Source organism: Quercus lobata, unplaced genomic scaffold (genome assembly GCF_001633185.2).
Source record: "Quercus lobata isolate SW786 unplaced genomic scaffold, ValleyOak3.0 Primary Assembly Scq3eQI_177, whole genome shotgun sequence".
NCBI classification, from domain to species: domain Eukaryota; kingdom Viridiplantae; phylum Streptophyta; class Magnoliopsida; order Fagales; family Fagaceae; genus Quercus; species Quercus lobata.
Window position 1 is genome coordinate 5268 of NW_022154875.1, and position 19768 is coordinate 25035.

Below are 19768 nucleotides of genomic sequence, written 5' to 3' on the forward strand. Positions count from 1 at the left end.
CCATCCTTTTGAGGAATTCCCCCAGGCCTTGAGTCATCAAAGATCATTAATGACGAAGGACATGTGGCACTTATTGAATGGCCGCTCACTTGGATCGAAGTGTCCCTTCGTCTTCCGTGTTGTTCTCCCTATATAAGCCAAGCTTTCTCCCTTTCATTTCTTTACTTTTCTACTGAAATTCATGACGAGAGCGCATCTGTCATCCTCGTCAGAGAAGCACACCATCCATTTGGTGCAACCGTCATTTACATTCTCCTTACAACCTATTTCCAACTGGTAAGTCCCCTTCCTTTACCGTTCAAATTTCTTATCATTTTTTGGACTCTATACTATCGTCGACTACTTTAGTTCCGTTAGTGTCTTAGGGTTTACCGTCATGTGTAGGTGACAAATGTCTAGTGCGTCGAGTAATCAGTCATGTGTCTGCGATGGAGTGGGCTACATTGAAATGTGTCCGCAATGTCATAAAGACCCCGTCGCATCAAGTGAAGAGAGGACTCCATTAGCTTCCTCTTCAAGGGATGAGAATTTGGAGATGGAAAGGTCAGGTGGGGACTCCAGTGATGGCCTAATTGGTGCTGAACCCCTAATCCAATCCGTTGTGGGACCTGATGGGCTTAGGGAGTTCATCCTACTCCCTTTATGGATGGTCAATGATTTGTTTCTAAAATCAAAGAATCACACTTCAAAACACTAAGGGATAAATACTAGATACCCGTCCATATACCCATGCGTCTACCCTACAAGTTAGAAAAGTGTTATTACGAGGGTTTTGAGGACGTAGGAATCTATGAGCAAATGCTGAAGGCTGGGCTCAGGTTTCCCTTAAGCGCCCTCCACCGTTGTCTTCTCCAATACCTTGGTTTGTCTGTTAACTAGATCTCCCCAAATGCCTGGAGGGTCTTCATGAGCGTGGAGGTCCTGTATAGTGCTATGTTAGATGGGGCACGGAGGCTGACGGTGGAAGAGTTCTTTCACTGCTACCGTCCAACTGAGGTCTCCCAATCCCAGGGCATGTACAACTTTACGCCCAGGAGCCCGTTGCTAAGGCTCATTTGTGAGAACCTCGACTCTAATAGGGATTGGAAGAGTCGTTACTTCTTCTTTGAAGGTGATGGGTGGATGTGTCACCCTGGTGACAATGAATTTATGCCCGTTGACAAAACATGGGGCATAATGCCACCGTTGGGTATGCGTCCGTCTATTGTGAGATTCATTTATTTCTAATTGTCCTTTACTATAAACCTAATTGTCCGTCTCCTTTTGCAGCTTGGGATCGTACTGAAGTTTCTCTTGAACAGTTTAGTTTTTTGGAGAAATTTTTTAACAAGACCAAGGTCGAAGAGAGAACGTGGGCTAAATTGGTCAATTTTGATACCCTATACTAGTATTGTAACGGACCAGAGCCGACCATAGCTGCCCGTCGATATGACGCCCAAGTCTGTCACTTTGAGTTTTTATTATGCTTATTTTCGGTTTTTTAAACACCTGTCCACTATTTTGCAGAAATGGATGCTGCCAAGAGAAGGGCTTATATCAAGTAGTAAGCTGCTATGAAAAAACAAGTGGAGGGTACCTCCAAGGGGACGGGTTCATCCAATCCGTCCATTAAGAGGAAACCATAGGACAAAACAGACCGTCCTTTGAAGAAGCCCAAGACTGCCCTTGAGACCGTCATGGGTTTGAAAGCCGAGATTAAGAAGACGGTTACCCTAATCGGAATAGGACGGGGGAAGGGCTTAATGAAGGGCCCGAACATCGTTGCTGAGAAGCCACCCATCCTCCTTCGTGAGGATTCTAAGTACGCGTTGGAGAAGCTCGGGCCCATAATTTCAACTGACGACTATGAGGACCTGAACAACCATGCTATTGAAGCAATAGGAGAGACGGGGCTTTTCTGCATTGCTCAGGTAATCACGTCCGTCCATTTTCTATTTATATATATATATTTTTTATGTTGCCATATTTCTAATTCTTCTTTGCTTTCAAGCAATGTTGATGATGAAGGGGCTAATGAGTCGTTGCCTAAGCCATGAGATGGCCTTGGAGCATGTCAGGGCGAAGGCCAATTCGACGGAGGACAAGCTGAACGAGTTAAAGGCTTGGAGGACGAGTATGGAGAAGAAACTTGCTTGCGTGGAAAAAGAAAGAGTGTAGATGGAGTTATTGAGGAAGGTTCTGGAGGACAAAGAGAAAGAAATTGCTAACACCAAGAACCAACTCCATCAGGCGAAGGAGGAAGCGGTACGCGAGTATCGGGACTCTGACATAAATTTAACGGGAAATTGTGTACATTATATGTACAGATTCCCTAGACTTACAGAAAATCTAAATTCTGCGGATACGTTGAATGTATAGAATTGCGTAAATTCAACAAAAAATTGTGCACATTATATGCACGAATTGTCTGGATTTGTAGAAAATTAGAAGTCTGCAGATACATTGAGTGCACAGAATTGTGTAAATCCAATGGGAAATTGTGTATATTAGATGTACAGATTATATGGATTTACAGGACAACTGAATATCTAGAAATATGAAAATTCAACGTAAAATTGCGTACATTTTATGCATGGATTGTCTAGAATTGTAGAAAAACTGAACTCTTCGAATATGTTGAATGTACAGAATCGCATAAATTCGACGGGTATTTGTGTACTTTAGATGTACGGATTGCTAGGATTTGAAGAAAAATTGAATATCCAAAATTGCGTAAATTGAACGGGAAATTGTGTACAATATATGAATGGATTGCCTAGATTTGCAGAAAAATTGAATATCTTGAATTTCGTAAATTCAATGGTAAATTGTGTAAATTATATGTACGGATTGCTTGGATTTGTAGAAAAATTGAATATCCAGAATTGTGTAAATTCTACGGGAAATTGTGTACAATATATGTACGGATTGCTTGGATTTGCATAAAAATAGAACATATTGAATTGTGTAAATTCTATGGGAAATTGTGTACATTATACATATGGATAGCTTGGATTTACAAAAAACCTAAATATCCAGAATTGCATAAATCCGACGCGTAATTGGGTACATTATATGTAAGGATTGTCAGAATTTGTGGAAATATTGAATATCCAGAATTGCGTAAATTCTATGTGAAACTGTGTGCAGTATATATACGGATTGTCTAGATTTACAAAAAAAATTAAATATCCAGAATTGTGTAAATTCAACGAGAAATTGTGTACATTAGATGTACAGATTTTCTAGATTTGTAGAAAAATTTGACATTGAGACTTGCGTTAATTGAACTGCAAATTGTGTACGTTACATGTACGGATTGTCTGGATTTGCAGAAAAATTGAATATCTAGAAATGCGTAAATTCTACAGGAAATTGTGTACATGATATTTATAGATTTCCAGGATTTGCAGAAATTTTGAATATCTAGAATTGCGTAAATTCAACGGCAAATGGGTACATTAGATGTACAGATTGACTGGACTTGCAGAAAGATTGAATATCCAGAATTACATAAATTCAACATAAAATTCTGTGCGTTATATGTCCAAATTTGCAGAAAAATTCAATATCCAAAATTGCGCAAATTCGAAGGGAAATTGTGTACATTAGATGTATGAATTTTCTGAATTTGCAAAAAAATTGAATATCCAAAATTTCATATATTCAACGGGAAATTGTGAACACTATATGCATGGATTGTCTGGATTTGCAAAAAATTAGAAGTCTTTGGATATGTTGAATGCGCAGAATTGTGTTAATCCAACGGGAAATTGTGTCTATTAGATGTACGAATTGTATGGATTTATAGGAAAATTGAAAATACAGAATTACGAAAATTCAGTGTGAAATTATGTACATTATATGCATGGATTATCTGGATTTGTAGAAAAACTGAACTTTGCGAATACGTTGAATGTACAGAATCGTGAAAATGCAATGGGTATTTGTGTACTTTAGATGTACGGATTGTCAAGATTTGATGAGAAATTGAATACCAAAAATTGCATAAATTTAACGAGAAATTGTGTACATTATATGAACTGATTGCCTAGATTTGTAAAAAAATTGAATATCTAGAATTGTGTAAATTCTACGGGAAACAGTGTACATTATATGTATGGATTGCCTGGATTTGCAGAAAAATTGAATATCTAGAATTGCGTAAATCCGACGGGAAATTGTGCACATTAGATGTATGAATTGTCTGGATTTGCAGAAAGATTGATTATCCAGAATTTCATAATTTCAACATGAAATTATGTGCATTATATGTACGGATTGTCTGGATTTGCAGAAAAATTCAATATCCGAAATTGCATAAATTCTACGAGAAATTGTGTACATTATATGTACGGATTGTCTAGATTTGCAAAAAAATTGAATATCCAGAATTGCGTAAATTCTATGGAAAATTGTGTACATTATATTCATGGATTGTCTGGATTTGCAAAAAAATTAAATATCTAGAACTGCCTAAATCTGATGGGAAATTGTGTACATTAGATGTATGGATTGTTTGCATTTGCAGAAAGATTGAATATCCAGAATTGCGTAAATTCAACGGGAAATTGTGTGCATTATATGTATGGATTTTCTGGATTTACAGAAAAACTGAACTCTGCAGACACATTGAATGCACAGAATTGCGTCAATCCAACAGTAAATTGTGTACATTAGATGTATCGATTGTCTGGATTTGAAGAAAATTTGAATATCCTGAATTGCGAAAATTCAACGAGAAATTTTATAGATTATATGTATGGATTGTTTAGATTTACAGAAAATCTAAACTCTGCAAATACGTTGAATGTACAGAATTGCGTAAATTCAACGTGAAATTGTGTACATTATATGTACGGATTGTCTAGATATGCAGAAAATTTGAATACCCAGAACAACGTACAATCAACGAGAAATTGTGTACATATGATGTATAGATTGTCTGGATTAGAAGAAAATTTGAATATCTAGAATTGCGTAAACTCAATGGGAAATTATGTACATTATATGTACGGATTTTTTGGATTTGCAGAAAAATTAAATATCCAGAATTGCTTAAATTCAACAGGAAATTGTGTACATTAGATGTATGGATTTTATGGATTTGTAGAAAAGTTGAACATCCAAAATTGCGTAAATTGAAGAAGAAATCGTGTGCATTATGTGTATGAATTTCTGGATTTGCAGAAAATTTAAGCATTCAGAATTGCGTAAATTCAATGGAAAATTATGTACATTAGATGTATGAATTTTCTAGATTTGCAGAAAAATTGAACATCTAGAATTGCGTAAATTGAACAAGAAATTGTGTATGTTATATGTAGGGATTGTCTGGATTTGTAGAGAAAAAGAAGACCCAGAATTGCATAAATTCTACAGGAAATTGTATACATTATACCTACGGATTGTCAAGATTTGTAGAAAAATTGAACATCCACAATTGTGTAAATTTAACAGGAAGTTGTGTACATTATATGTACAAACTGTCTAGATTTGCAGAAAAATTGAATATCCAGAATTACGTAAATTCTATGGAAAATTTTGTACACCATATCTTCGGATTGTCAGGATTTGCAGAAAAATTGAACATCCAGAATTGCATAAATTCAAAGGAAATCGTATACATTATATGCACGGATTGTCTAGATTTGTAGAAAAATTTAATATCTAGAATTGCATAAATTCAATAGGAAATTGTGTACATTAGATGTCCGAATTTTTTAGATTTGCAGAAAAATTAAACATCTAGTATTGCGTAAATTGAACTGAAAATTGTGTACAATATATGTACAGATTGTTTGGATTTGCAGAAATAATAAATATCTAGAATTGTGTAAATTCAACGGGAAATTGTGTACATTAGATATACAGATTGCCTGGATTTGCAAAAATTTTGAATATCCAGAATTGCGTAAATTCAACGAAATATTATGTATATTAGATGTATGGATTGTCTGGATTTGCAAAAAAATTGCATATATAGAATTGCGTAAATTCAACGGGAAATTGTGTACATTAGATGTACAGATTGTCTGTATTTGCAAAAAGATTGAATGTCTAGAATTGCGTAAATTCAATGGGAAATTTTGTACATTAGATGTATGCATTGTTTTGATTTACAAAAAAACTGAACTCTGCGAATACGATGAATGTACAGAATTGCGAAAATCCAACAGACAATTGTGTACAGTAGTTATACGGATGCTCTGGATTTGCAAATAATTTGAATATCCAGAATTGTTTAAATTCAACGTGAAGTTGTGTAGATTATATGTACGAATTTTCAGGATCTACAAAAAAATTGTACTCTACAGATATGTTGAATGTACAAGATTGTGTAAATCCAATGGACAATTATGTATATTAGATGTACGGATTGTCTAGATTTGCTGAAAATTTGAATATCCTGAATTGCATAAATTCTAGGGGAAATTTTGTACGTTACATGTACGGATTGTTAGATTTTACAGAAAAATTGAACTTTGCAGATACGTCGAATGTACAGAATTGCATAAATCTAACGGGCAATCATGTACATTTGAATTTCCTGAATTGCGTAAAACCAAGGGGAAATTTTGTACATTATATGTACAAATTGTCTAGATTCACAGAAGGATTGAACTCTACAGGTACGTTGAATGTACAGAATTGTGTAAATCCAACGGGAAATTGTGTAAATTAGATGTACGGATTGTATTGAATTTGCAGAAAAATTGAATATCCTAAATTGCATAAATTCTACGGGAAATTGTGTTCATTATATGTATGGATTGTTTGGTTTTGCAGAAAATCTGAATTCCGTGGATACGTTGAATGTACAGAATTGCGTAAATCCAATGAGAAATTGAGTACATTAGATGTACGAATTGTCTGGATTTCCAAAAAAGTTGAATATCAAGAATTACGTAACTTCAACAAGAAATTTTGTATAGTATATTTGCAAATTGTTTGAATTTACGGAATACCTGAATTCTATGGATAGGTTGAATGCAAAGAATTGCGTAAATCCAACAACAAATTATGTACATTAGATGTAAGGATTGTCTGGATATGCAGGTAATTTATATATCCAAAATTATGTAAATTCAACAAGAAATTGTGTACATTATATGTACGGATTGTTTGAATTTACAGAAAATCTAAATTCTACAGATACATTAAATGTACAGAATTGTGTAAATTCAATGGGAAATTGTGTACGTTAGATGTACAGATTGTTTGAATTTGCAGAAAAATTGAATATCAAGAATTGCGTAAAGTCAACGGTAAATTGTGTACATTATATGAACGGATTGTCTGGATTTGTAGAAAATGAATTTTTAGAATTGCGTTAATCTGACGGGAAATTGTGTACATTAGATGTACGAATTGTTTGCATTTGTAAAAAGATTGAATATCCAGAATTACGCAAATTCAACGGGAAATTTTATGCATTATATGTGCGGATTTTCTAGATTTACAAAAAAATTGAACTTTGCAACAAGTTGAATGCACAGAATTGTGTAAATCCAATTGGAAATTGTGTACAATAGATGTACAGGTTATTTGGATTTAAAGAAAATTTTAATATCCTGAATTGCGTAAATTCAACAGGAAATTGTATACATGATATGTACGTATTGTTTAGATTTACAGAAAATATGAACTCTGTAGATACGTTGAATGTATGGATTTGTGTAAATTCAACGTAAAATTGTGTACATTATAGGTATGGATTGTCTGGATATGTAGAAAATTTGAATACCCAGAACTACGTAAATTCAACGAGAAATTGAGCACATTAGATGTACGGATTGTCCCCTCACAAGAATTGCTATTGAGTTACTAAATTTTTTTTCTTCTTGCTACAATCAAGCTTATTTAGTTCTACAACAACAATTTTAGAGATACTCACATGATTTTTAGTGTTTCTGAAATTTTTGAATTTAATAAGAGAAATCAATCTACCATCTAATATTCATAATAAGATTTTTTTTAATGATTAAAGCACTACAAGAAATTTGGATTTAGGCGACGTTTTTTTTTAGCGACGTTTTTAAATTCGCCACTATAAATAGTATATTGTGACGTTTTTGAAAAACGCCGCTAAAGAGTGATCCTTTCGCGACGTTTTTCCAAAAACGTCGTTGTAACCCAAAACAATAGCAGCGTTTCTTAAAACGCCGCAAAAAGTACAGTTTTAGTGATGTATTTTTGTTTATAGCGACGGTTTTAGAAAAACGTCACTATAGTTTTTAAAGAACTCAGACCATATTTTCCAAAAAATTTTGGGGAAACAAATAGCGACGTTTTGGATAAACATATAGCGACGCTTTCAAAAATGTCGCTATGTGTTTTCCCAAAATTTTTGTCCTTTTCCCGTTCAAAATTTCACTGAGTGGGAAAGTTCCCACCGTTTCTTCTTTTTGTTTTGGATAAACATATAGCAACGTTTTGGATAAAGAGATAGTGACGTTGTCAAAACGTCGCTATATGTTCCCCATTCAAAATTTCACTAAGTGGGAAAGTTCCCACCATTTTGTTCTTTTTTTTTTTTTTTGGTCTCCTTTCCTTACACGTTTTTTCAATCCTTTTTCTTTCTTATCATTCTTTTTCTTTCTCAAACAAACTTCCCTTCCTACTTCCATATTCTCCCCCTCCCCCCCCCCCCTTTATCACTTCTTCACACTTAGCCATTGCCGCCACCGCCAACCCAATGATGTACGAGTTCTTCCCTCTCTAGCCACCACCCACTGCCACTACCATTCTTTTTTTCCCTCTTTTTTGGTGTTCAAGTTTCTTTAAAGTGTAAATCTTTGTGTTTTGGCTTATGGGTTTGCTTTGATTTGGTTTTTCTTTAATGGGTCATGGAGTCTTTGTATTTTGGCTTATGAATTTGCTTTGATTTAGTTTTTCTTTAATAGGTCATGAAACTTTTGTGCTAATTTTTTTTGTTTGCTTGTTTTGGTTGGAGTTTGGTACAGAAAACTTTTATTCAAATTTGGATTTTTGAGCAAAAAGACTTGAGTATCAAAGGCTAAATCATTGTAAGTTTATGTACAAGTTTGCAAATCTTGGTTTTTTTTTTTTTTTTTCCTACAATTTTTCTGTAGTATGTAGATTTTGAATTTTTTTTGTTATTAGTTTTGTGGTTTAGCTAGCTTGAAATTAATTTTTTTTAAAAGCTCACTACCCACTAATGTGTAAATAATCTCAACTAAATGCTCTTTATATGTGTGTGTGTATATATATATATATATATATATTTTTTTTTTTTATTGTTACTAAATTCTCAACCACCATGACTCATTAACATTGGACATTTGATATTGTGGAATAATGATGATAGGTCTATTTGATCTATTACAAGCTTATTGCAAGCATATGTTAGTTATTATTGAATTTTCAATAGTTTTATATAGCATTTTTAATATTTTTTTTTTTAAAAAAAAATGAGTAGGTTTTGCGACGTTTTAAAAACGTCACTAAAAAGCAAAAGGACAAATGCTTTTGTGACGTTTTCGAAATGTCGCTATTGGTGTGATTATTTGCGGCGTTTTATAAACGTCGCTAAATGTATTTTCTTACATCATGAACGAAAATGTTATATTATTTAGTGACGTTTTAGAAAACGTCACTAAAAGTTCCTGAACGCCACTAAAGAGTACCGTATAGTGACGTTTTTCGAAATGTCGCAAAAAAAAAAGTCGCTGTAGGCCATTTGTGGCTATAGTGACGTTTTTTGGGTTTTTAGTGACGTTTTACAAACGTCACCTAAACCCAGATTTCTTGTAGTGAAGGCAAATGAAATTGTTGGATTGCTAACAAGATATTGAAAATTTGTCCTTATGATACAACCAATTATATTACATTCCACAAATAGTAATTATGGAGATACCCACATGGTTTTTAGTGTTTATGAAAATAAATCTTCCATCTAATATTTACAATGAGAGTGTTTTTTTCTTTAATTTTAATTTTTTTAATACGATACAATTTCAACCTATGACATAAAATATTTACAATGAGATTTTTTTAAACGGACTTTACTAGTTTTTTTTTTAGAGAGTTTTTTTTTTTTTTGAGCTAACTGAAACCTGAGAGTTTAAACAATATATATATATAGACCACAAAAGGTCACAAATAAAGTATTATAATTGTTAGAAAACAATTAGAAACAATCTCTTAACATTCACAAATGTCTTAAATATCAGGTGGTGCAACTCTTAACAATATATTAAAAAATGTACTTTTGCTTAATCTCATCCAAAATTCGATTAATTGAATTTCTCCACACTCAAAAAAGTCAAATTTCTACCGTAAATTTGACAAGGTCACAACAAATGCATTTTTAACTTCTTTATATATATATATATGTATGTATGTATATTCATCTCTTTAAAAGAGATAATAATACTCTTCCACTTCCAAAAGTACATAGGATTAAATAATATCTTTTCACGGCTAAAGTGGGATCAAACTTGTATTATAATTTATTTGTTAATTAATTATTTAAATAGAAAAAATATTAGAGCACTCATATAATTGAATGCAAAATAACATAAGATATCATTTTTGCACATTTATCTCCAAAATCACCCAAATTAATTTAGTCAAACTTGTGTAAAATAGCATCAAAGTAGAGTATTTTGAAAAATAATTGTGTAAAATATAAAAAATAGATTCTTATACTAAAATAGTCCAAAAAAAAAAAAAAAATCTACCAATTGATGTGAGCTCTTTAGGAATTTTAATATTTTAGATATAAAATATATATTTTTTGAAATAAAATCTTCTTGAAAATTTTTAGCTAGTAAGTCAATGACGACTGATATCTAGCTAGCAGCCATTGGTTCACGACGTCCTCATATTTTTAGAAACAATTGTAACCATTGTAACAGTGCGCAATGACCTCTCATCAGTCATCATTTTCAGTATTCCACAAACAAATCCATCTAGTATTCCGGAAAAAAGAAAAAAAGAAATGGCTGAAGGAGTTTTATTCGAACATGCAGGCAGAGTCCTTGGAGTGCTGACTTCTTTAACTCTCCAAGAGATTCAGTTGTCCTTGGGTGCCAAAGCTGAGCTTGAAAATCTAACGAATACGGTTTCCACCATCCAAGCTGTGATTCTAGATGCAGAAAAGCGGAGTTCTCATAACCATGAGATCAAAGACTGGCTTAGAAAGCTCAAAGATGTCATTCATGATGCAGATGACTTGTTAGATGACTTCTCCACTGAAGTTTTGCGGCACAAAGTGATGGTTGGAGATGTGATGACAAAGGAGATATGTATTTTCTACTCAAATTCAAACCAGCTTGTTTTTAGTCCTAAGATGGGTCATAAAATCAAGGCCATTAGGGAGAAATTAAATGGCATTGCAGATGAGAGGACCAAGTTCCACTTTATGGAAAGCCCCATTGAGCCTCAAATGATTAATAGGGAAAGAGAAACTTATTCTTTTGTGCCAGAAGAAGAAGTTGTTGGGAGAGAAGATGACAAAAATGCAATTGTAGAATGTCTTTTGGATAATAATGTTGTAGAAAATGTTTCAATTATTTCGATAGTTGGAATGGTTGGGTTAGGTAAGACCACACTAGCTCAACTCATATACAATGATAAGATTGTTAATAAAACTTATGAGTTGAAACTTTGGATTTGTGTCTCTAGTAACTTTGATGTAAAACAAATTGTTAAAGCAATTTTAGAACATTTGATTGATGAGAAGCTTAAAGAAAGCCTTGAAATCTTGCAAACACAACTTCGAGAAAAACTTAATGGAAAAAAATATTTGCTTGTCTTGGATGATGTGTGGAACGAGGATAATAATAAATGGTTTCTCTTGAAAAATTTGTTAATGGTTGGTGCAAGGGGAAGTAAGATAATAGTAACTACACGCTCTGAAAAGGTAGCAATGATAATAGGCACAACTTCATGTTATCCTCTAAAAGGCCAAATTAAAAAAAAGGCTTGGAGTTTTTTTGTAAAAATAGCATTTGAACAAGGCCAAGAACCAGAGAACCAAGCCCTTGTAAGCCTAGGAGAGGAGATTATGAATAATTGTGCTGGGGTACCTCTTGTTATAAGAACAATAGCAAGCTTACTACGCTCAAAGACTTCAGAAAATGAGTGGCGATCTTTTAAAAATTATGAACTCTCAAAAATCGCTCAAGAAGAAAATGATATCTCATCAACACTTAAGTTGAGTTATGACATCTACCCCCATACTTAAAGCAATGCTTTGCTTATTGTAGTTTATTTCCCAAAGATTACAAGATTCAAGTAAAGACACTAATTGATCTTTGGGCAGCACAAGGTTTTATTAAATTATCAAATCCAAAGCAACGTGTGGAGGATGTTAGTAGAGAGTACTTTATGGTGTTACTTTGGAGGTCATTTTTCCAAAATATAGGAAAAGATGAACATGGAAATGTTATATGGTGCAAAATGCATAATCTCATGCATGATCTTGCAACTTTGGTGTCTGGGATGGAAAGTGTTGCATTAAATTCAAATGGGGAAAACATTGGTGAAAAAGTTCCTCATCTATCATTTAATCTTATGGATCCAATCACCATGCTTAATGGAAGGAAGATGCAAACAGTTCTTGCATCTAGTGTAGGGGGAAATTTGGGTAATTTAACTTGTGATGCACTTGTTTCAAATCTTAAGTATTTGCGCACATTGGATTTAAGCAATTTATGACTACATGCATTGCCAAGTTCAATCGGAGAGTTGAAACATTTAAGATATCTTGATGTATCTGAAAATCATGATATTAAAATTCTCCCTAATTCCATTACTAGGCTACAGAATTTGCAGACCTTAAAACTCAATAACTGTGGATCTCTTAGGGAATTACCAATGGACACTAAAAAATTGGTCAATCTTAGGCATCTAGATGTTACTAATTGTTTAAAATTGACTCATATGCCCCATGGACTAGGACAATTAACTTCTCTTGAGATACTACCACAGTTTGTTGTGAGTAAGGTAGGTTCTAGAGCTAGGTCTAGTTGTGGGCTAAGTGAATTGAAAGAGTTGAGCAATTTGGGAGGACGCTTATGGATTGGATATCTAGGACATGAAAAAGAGGACATGCTGAAATGTCAAGCTGCAAATATGAAGGAGAAACATCTTCAACAATTGATTTTACGGTGGGATCGATTACGGAATGGAGAAACCACATGTTGTGATGAAATAGCATTGAAATGGCTCCAACCACATCCAAATCTTAAAGCATTGGAGTTATGGTCTTATATGGGTGTGACAATTCCAAGTTGGATCTCTTTGCTCACTAATCTTGTCAATTTGGAATTTTGGCATACTCATAAATGCCATCACCTCCCACTGTTATATCAACTCCCTTTTCTTAAGTCTCTCAGTCTTGTAGATATGGGAGAGCTTGAATACATATCAGAAGACACTACTAGTCTATCCTTTACTTCATCGTTGTCTTCCTCGAAAACATTATTTTTCACATCCTTAATTACTCTCACATTATGGGATTGCCCCAATGTGAAGGGATGGTGGAGGATAGATGATAAAGCTCAACCAGAGCATTTGTTAATACCATCATTTACTCATCCTTCGGAATTAGAAATTAGTTTTTGCCCGAACCTGATTTGCATGCCACTATTTCCGTATCTCAAAGAAGGGTTGACATTGACTGAAGTTAGCTCCAAAGTATTGCAACAAACAATGGATATGGTAGTAACGCAAAACCCATCAACGACATTCTCAACCTCCTCAGGTTGCTTTCCTCTTTCTGAATTAGAGACTTTGCAGTTAGAATGGGTTAATGATTTAGAATCACTTCCAGATGCATGGCTACGAAATCTTGTTTCACTTCGAAGACTTTCCATTTTCAACTGTAATGGACTAAGGTCTTTCCCTGGTGGAGGCATTCAACATCTCACCTCACTTCAAGATATGAAAATTTGGGATTGTAACGAGCTTGTTTTGCTAAATGATGAAGATGATGGTATGCAATGGCAAGGCCTTAGGAGCCTTAGTTCACTCTATTTTACTGGACTTCCAAAACTGCTGTCTCTACCAAATGGACTTCAACATATTACCACTCTTCAAAAACTCCAAATTCGTGATTGTCCTAATTTGACAGCTTTACCAGAGTGGATAGGTAACCTCAAATCACTTCAAGAGCTTAACATTAGCAAATGGCCCAATTTGACATCATTGCCTCAAGAGATTTGTTATCTCACCTCTTTACAAGATTTGGAGATTGAAAATTGTCCTAATTTGATTGCTTTACCAGAGTGGATAGGTAATCTCACATTACTACAAAGGTTTAAAATTGACGAATACCCCAATTTGACATCATTGCCTGATGGAATGCGTCATCTCACCTCTTTACAATATCTTGACATTGAAAATTGTCCTAATTTGGTGGCTTTACCCGAGTGGATAGGCAACCTCACATCACTACAAAAGCTTGAAATTAGCCGTTGCCCCAATTTGAGATCAATCCCTCAAGGGATTCGCCATCTCTCCACTTTACAATGCCTTACAATTGCTAATTGTCCTCTTTTACGACAAAGATGTCAGAGACAGACAGGTGAAGATTGGCCTAAGATTGCTCATATTCCATACTTAGATGTGGATTGGTACTTGGAGTATGCAAGAGGTAAAATATATGTATATTTTAATTCTAATTTTTTATACAATCAATCCTCTTCCTCTTCTTTGTGCTTTTGAGGGTTATAATATTTTGGAGAAATTCATTGATATTTGACTTCTTGTACAGAACCAATTGAGGCAAAGAATAAAGTTTGGCTCAAAATTCGGACCTTATTTGAAAACAGAAATTGTGCAACATGTCACAAAACTCAGTGGTAGTCATCTCTTCTCTCATCTTTTTTCTTCTACTCAGTTCTATTTTTTTTCCTATCCAAAATATTTTAATTAGGCACGTGATTTCTTCACATTATTAGAAGAAAGAAAAACAGTGACTTAAATTCTTTCAATTGTTTTAATTTGTTCTGCTGATTTATATCTTTGTATCTTTCACTCTGTTGATGGAATGATATTGATATATATGTAGAATCATAGCGAATTTCTTGGCACTTTGAGGGGAGGACTTTGTTGAGCTTTGTGGAGCCTAGTTGTGTTTGATCTGGATGATGACCCGACCCAAAATAATGTTGCGTGGTTTTTAATGAGAGATTTTCTGATGTTTCCCTGATAATAGTGAAATTCCTGCAACTTTGTGAAGGTAGGCAAATTGCCGAATCAGGTAAATACTGTCTTGTGCGTGTGATTATTTTTCTTTAGCGTGTGTTTTCTCTATTTTGTTTCTTATGGGTTTGGGAATTTCGAATTAATTCCCTACAACTGGTATCAAAGCCTAGGCTTTAGGTTTGAGTGGGAGCAATGGCAAAGGAAGCAAGGAAGGTGTCTGGAATAGAAAAGTTGATGGTACAGACTTTGGATTCCGGAGGATGCAAATCGAAGATTATCTTTATGGGAAGAATTTGGATCTGCCGCTTCTAGGGGAAAAACTTGAGACTATGAAGGCTGAGAAATGGGCTCTTCTTGACAGACAGGTACTGGGAGTTTTTAGGTTAACTCTATCTAGGTCTGTTGCACACAATGTTGTAAAGGATAAGACCACAACAGATTTGATGAAGGTTTTGTTTGGTATGTATGAAAAACTGTCAACAAACAACAAGATGTATTTGATGAAGGTTTTGTCTGGTATGTATCAAAAACTGTCAACAAACAATAAGGTGTATTTGATGAAGGTTTTTTCTGGTATGTATCAAAAACTGTCAACAAACAACAAGGTACATTTGATGAAGAAACTGTTCAATCTGAAGATGGCAGAGAACGCATCAGTAGCACAACATCTGAATAAATTTAACACTATCACAAATCAATTGTTGTTTGTAGAAATTAATTTTGATGATGAGATCCGTGCACTGATCGTTTTGGCTTCTTTGCCAAACAGTTGAGAGGTAATGAGGATGGCAGTAAGCAATTCTATAGGAGAATAAAAGCTGAAGTACAATGACATACAAGATTTAATTCTGGCTGAGAAGATTCGCAGAAAAGATGCATATGAAATCTCAAGATCTGGTTCTGCCCTAAACCTTGAGACAAAAGGCAGAGTTAATGATAGAAATTCTAATCGGGGCAGATCAAAATCTAGAAATTCTAATCGAAACAAAAGTAAATCTAGATCAGGCCAACAAGTACAATGTTGGAACTGTGGGAAAACAGGTCAATCTAGGAGGCAATGCAAAAGTCCTAAGAAGAAGAATGAAAATGATTCTACTAATGCTGTAACAGAAGAGGTATAGGATGCATTACTTCTTGCAGTAGACAGTCCACTTGATGATTGGGTTTTGGACTTAAAAGTTTCGTTTCATACCACTCCACATCAAGAAATCATACAGAACTATGCTGTAGGTGATTTTGGTAAGGTGTATTTGGTTGATGGTACAACCTTGGATGTTGTGGGTATGTGAGACATTTGTATATTGTTGCCCAATGGGTCTATTTGGTTACTGGAGAAGGTTCGACATATTCTTGACCTGAGGAGGAATCTGATTTCTGTTGGACAACTTGACGATGAAGGGCATGCAATACTATTTATTGATGGTACTTGGAAGGTTATAAAGGGAGCCAGAGCATTGGTTCGTAGAAAGAAGACTGGTACTCTATATATGACCTCAAGTCCAAGAGATACAATTGCAGTTGCTGAAGTAAGTACTGATACAAGCCTATGACACCGTAGACTTGGTCAAATGAGTGAGAAATGGATGAAGATGCTGCTGTCAAGAGGAAAACTACCAGAATTGAAGTCCATTGATTTTGAAATGTGTGAAAGCTGCATCTTAGGAAAGCAGAAAAATGAGAGCTTTTTGAAAACTGGCAGGACACTGAAGGTTGAAAAATTGGAGTTAGTACACATTGATTTGTGGGGGCCTTCTCTGGTTGCATCCCTTGGAGGTTCAAGGTACTACATCACTTTCATTGATGACTTAAGCAGAAAAGTATGAGTTTATTTTTTGAAAAATAAGTCTGATGTATTTGAAACTTTTAAGAAGTGGAAGGCCGTGGTTGAGACAGAAACAGGTTTAAAAGTAAAATGTTTGAGGTCAGATAATGGAGGAGAGTACATAGATGGAGGGTTCAGTGAGTATTGTGCTGCACAAGGAATTAGGATGGAAAAGACTATTCCTGGGACACTACAGCAGAATGGTGTGGCTGAGCGCATGAACAGATTTCTCAATGAGCATGCTAGGAGTATAAGGTTACATGCTGGACTACCAAAAACTTTTTAGGCTGATGCTGTTACGGGCATCAGTTTAAAATATGTTTTTTCATTGGCTATGGTGATGAGAAATTTGGCTATAGATTTTGGGATGAACAAAACAGGAAAATCATCAGAAGTAGAAATGTGATATTTAATGAACAGGCTATGTACAAGAACAGGTCAACTGTAGTGTTAGATGTTACAAAGATAGATTAAAAGAAATCTGAGTATATCAACTTAGATGAATTGACTGAAAGTACTGTCCAGAAAAGGGGGTGAGGAAGATAAAGAGAATGTAGACTTACAGGTAGATCAGAGTACACCTGTAACTGAAGTTCGTAGATCTTTCAGGACCATTAGACCTCCACAGCGTTATTCACCCACTCTAAAATATCTCATGTTGACTAATGGTGGTGAGTCAAAGTGTTATGAAGAAACCTTGCAGGATGAAAATTCAAGCAAGTGGAAGTTAGCCATGAAGGATGAGATGGATTCCTTGTTAGGGAATTAGACATAGGAATTGACTAAATTGCTAGTAGGAAAGAAGGCTTTGCACAACAAGTGGGTATACAGAATAAAGAATAAGCATGATGGCAGAAAGCATTACAAGACCAGATTAGTTGTCAAAGGGTTCCAGCAGAAGAAGGGCATTAACTACTCAGAAATATTTTCTCCAGTTGTGAAGATGTCAACAATCAGGCTGGTACTGAGAATGGTGGCTACAGAAAATTTACATCTTGTGCAATTAGATGTGAAGACGGCATTCCTTCATGGTGACTTGGAGGAAGACATTTACATGATTCAACCAGAAGGGTTCATTGTTCAGGGACAAGAGAATCTAGTCTGCAAACTGAAAAAGAGCTTGTATGGCCTAAAACAAGTTCCAAGACAATGGTACAAAAAATTTGACAGTTTTATGCATAGAATTTGGTTCAAGAGATATGAAGCTGATCACTGTTGCCATGTTAAGTTCTTTGACAATTCTTATATCATTTTACTGTTGTATGTGGATGATATGCTTATTGCAGGGTCTAGCATTAAGGAGATTAATGATCTAAAGAAGTAATTGTCAAAATTGTTTGTAATGAAGGATTTGGAAGCTGCAAAGCAAATCCTTGGTATGAGAATCATTAAAGACAAGGCTAATGGTACATTGAAGCTTTCACAGTTAGAGTATGTGAAGAACGTTCTCAGCAGGTTCAACATGAATGAAGCTAAACTAGTGAGCACACCTTTGGGTAGTCATTTTAAACTAAGCAGAGAACAGCCCCCGAAGACAGAAGAAGAAAAGGACCATATGAGTAAGGTGCCCTATGCCCAGCTATTGGTAGCTTGATGTATGCTATGATGTGTACAAGGCCAGACATTGCACATGTAGTGGGAGTTGTGAGCAGATTCATGAGTAGGCCTGGAAAGCAGTATTGGAAGGCAGTCAAGTGGATTTTGAGATATTTGAGGGGTTCATTTGATACATGTCTTTTCTTCATAGGTGCAAGTTTAAAACTACAGGGTTATGTAGATGTTGATTTTGCTAGTGATATTGATAGTAGAAAGAGTACTACTGGGTTTGTTTTTACTCTGGGGGGGTACAACTATATCATGGGCTTCAAATCTACAAAAGATTGTTACTTTGTCTACTATAGAAGCTGAGTATGTTGCAGCAATTAAAGTTGGAAAGGAGAATATTTGGCTACATGGCTTCTTAGATGAATTGGGTAAAAAGCAGGAGATGGGCATTCTATATAGTAACAGTCAGAGTGCAATTTTTCTTGCCAAAAATTCAGCCTTTCATTCAAAGTCGAAGCATATACAAACAAAATACTACTTTATCCGTTATCTTGTTGAAGATAAGTTGGTAATACTTGAGAAGATTTATGGATCTAAGAACCCGTCACTATTGAGAAGTTGAAGCTATGTGCAGCTTTAGTTGGTCTTCTAGCTTGAGGACAGGAGGATGAGTTGCAAGGATGAGAGATTGTTTTTGGAGGATTGCGGTTGATGTTAGTGATTGAATTAGTCTCTAAGTGGGAGATTTGTTAAGTTTTGTGGAGCCTAGTTGTATTTGATCCGGATGATGACCCGATCCGAAATAATGTTGTGTGGTTTTTAATAGAGATTTTATGAGGTTTAGTCCATGGAGCGGAGGCTTGGGTCGATAGGCTCAAGCTGTAGCGCTTATGGACAAGCCTCCTAGGGGTTCGGAGGCAACGCCCCTGAGAAAAAATTTTGGCCCGTTTTGTAGCTTATTGTGAATTCTGTGCGCAGGATGTAGAAAAATGTTGTTTTGGTGATTAGGGTTTGGTGTTGTCGTTTTTGAGAGTGAGAAAAACTGTACTACCGCAATTTGTATTTTTTGCCTGATAATAGTAAAATCTTTGCAACTCTGTGGACGTAGACAAATTGTTGAACCACGTAAATACTGTCTTGTGCGTGTGATTATTTTTTTTTGGCATGTGTTTTCTCTATTTTGTTTCTCACAGGTTTGGGAATTTCGGATTAATTCCCTACAAACTTAACCTACAGGCAACT

At 35.0% G+C, this 19768-nt stretch overlaps 2 protein-coding genes across 2 annotated transcripts; both read left to right on the plus strand.

Annotated features, from left to right (window-relative positions):
- The first annotated feature begins 10945 nt into the window (after positions 1-10945).
- On the plus strand, positions 10946-12666 carry LOC115973535 (putative disease resistance protein RGA4). The gene is made up of 2 exons (XM_031093794.1): positions 10946-11837; positions 12374-12666. Exons 1-2 carry the CDS (start codon positions 10946-10948, stop codon positions 12664-12666), a joined length of 1185 nt encoding a protein of 394 aa, XP_030949654.1.
- LOC115973534 (putative disease resistance protein RGA3) lies at positions 11547-15124 on the plus strand. The gene is made up of 3 exons (XM_031093793.1): positions 11547-14605; positions 14726-14813; positions 15023-15124. Coding segments are annotated over exons 1-3 (1869 nt in total). The 5' UTR covers positions 11547-12825; the 3' UTR covers positions 15024-15124.
- The last annotated feature ends 4644 nt before the right edge of the window (positions 15125-19768 follow it).

Bases quoted from the DNA above. Each gene is read 5' to 3' on its own strand.
- LOC115973534 (XM_031093793.1), top strand. From the start codon at position 12,826: ATGGACACTAAAAAATTGGTCAATCTTAGGCATCTAGATGTTACTAAT. The intron at 14,606-14,725 runs GTAAAATATATG...CTTCTTGTACAG, and splicing joins GTACTTGGAGTATGCAAGAG to AACCAATTGAGGCAAAGAAT.
- LOC115973535 (XM_031093794.1), top strand. From the start codon at position 10,946: ATGGCTGAAGGAGTTTTATTCGAACATGCAGGCAGAGTCCTTGGAGTG. The intron at 11,838-12,373 runs GTAAGATAATAG...TCCAAAATATAG, and splicing joins AATGGTTGGTGCAAGGGGAA to GAAAAGATGAACATGGAAAT.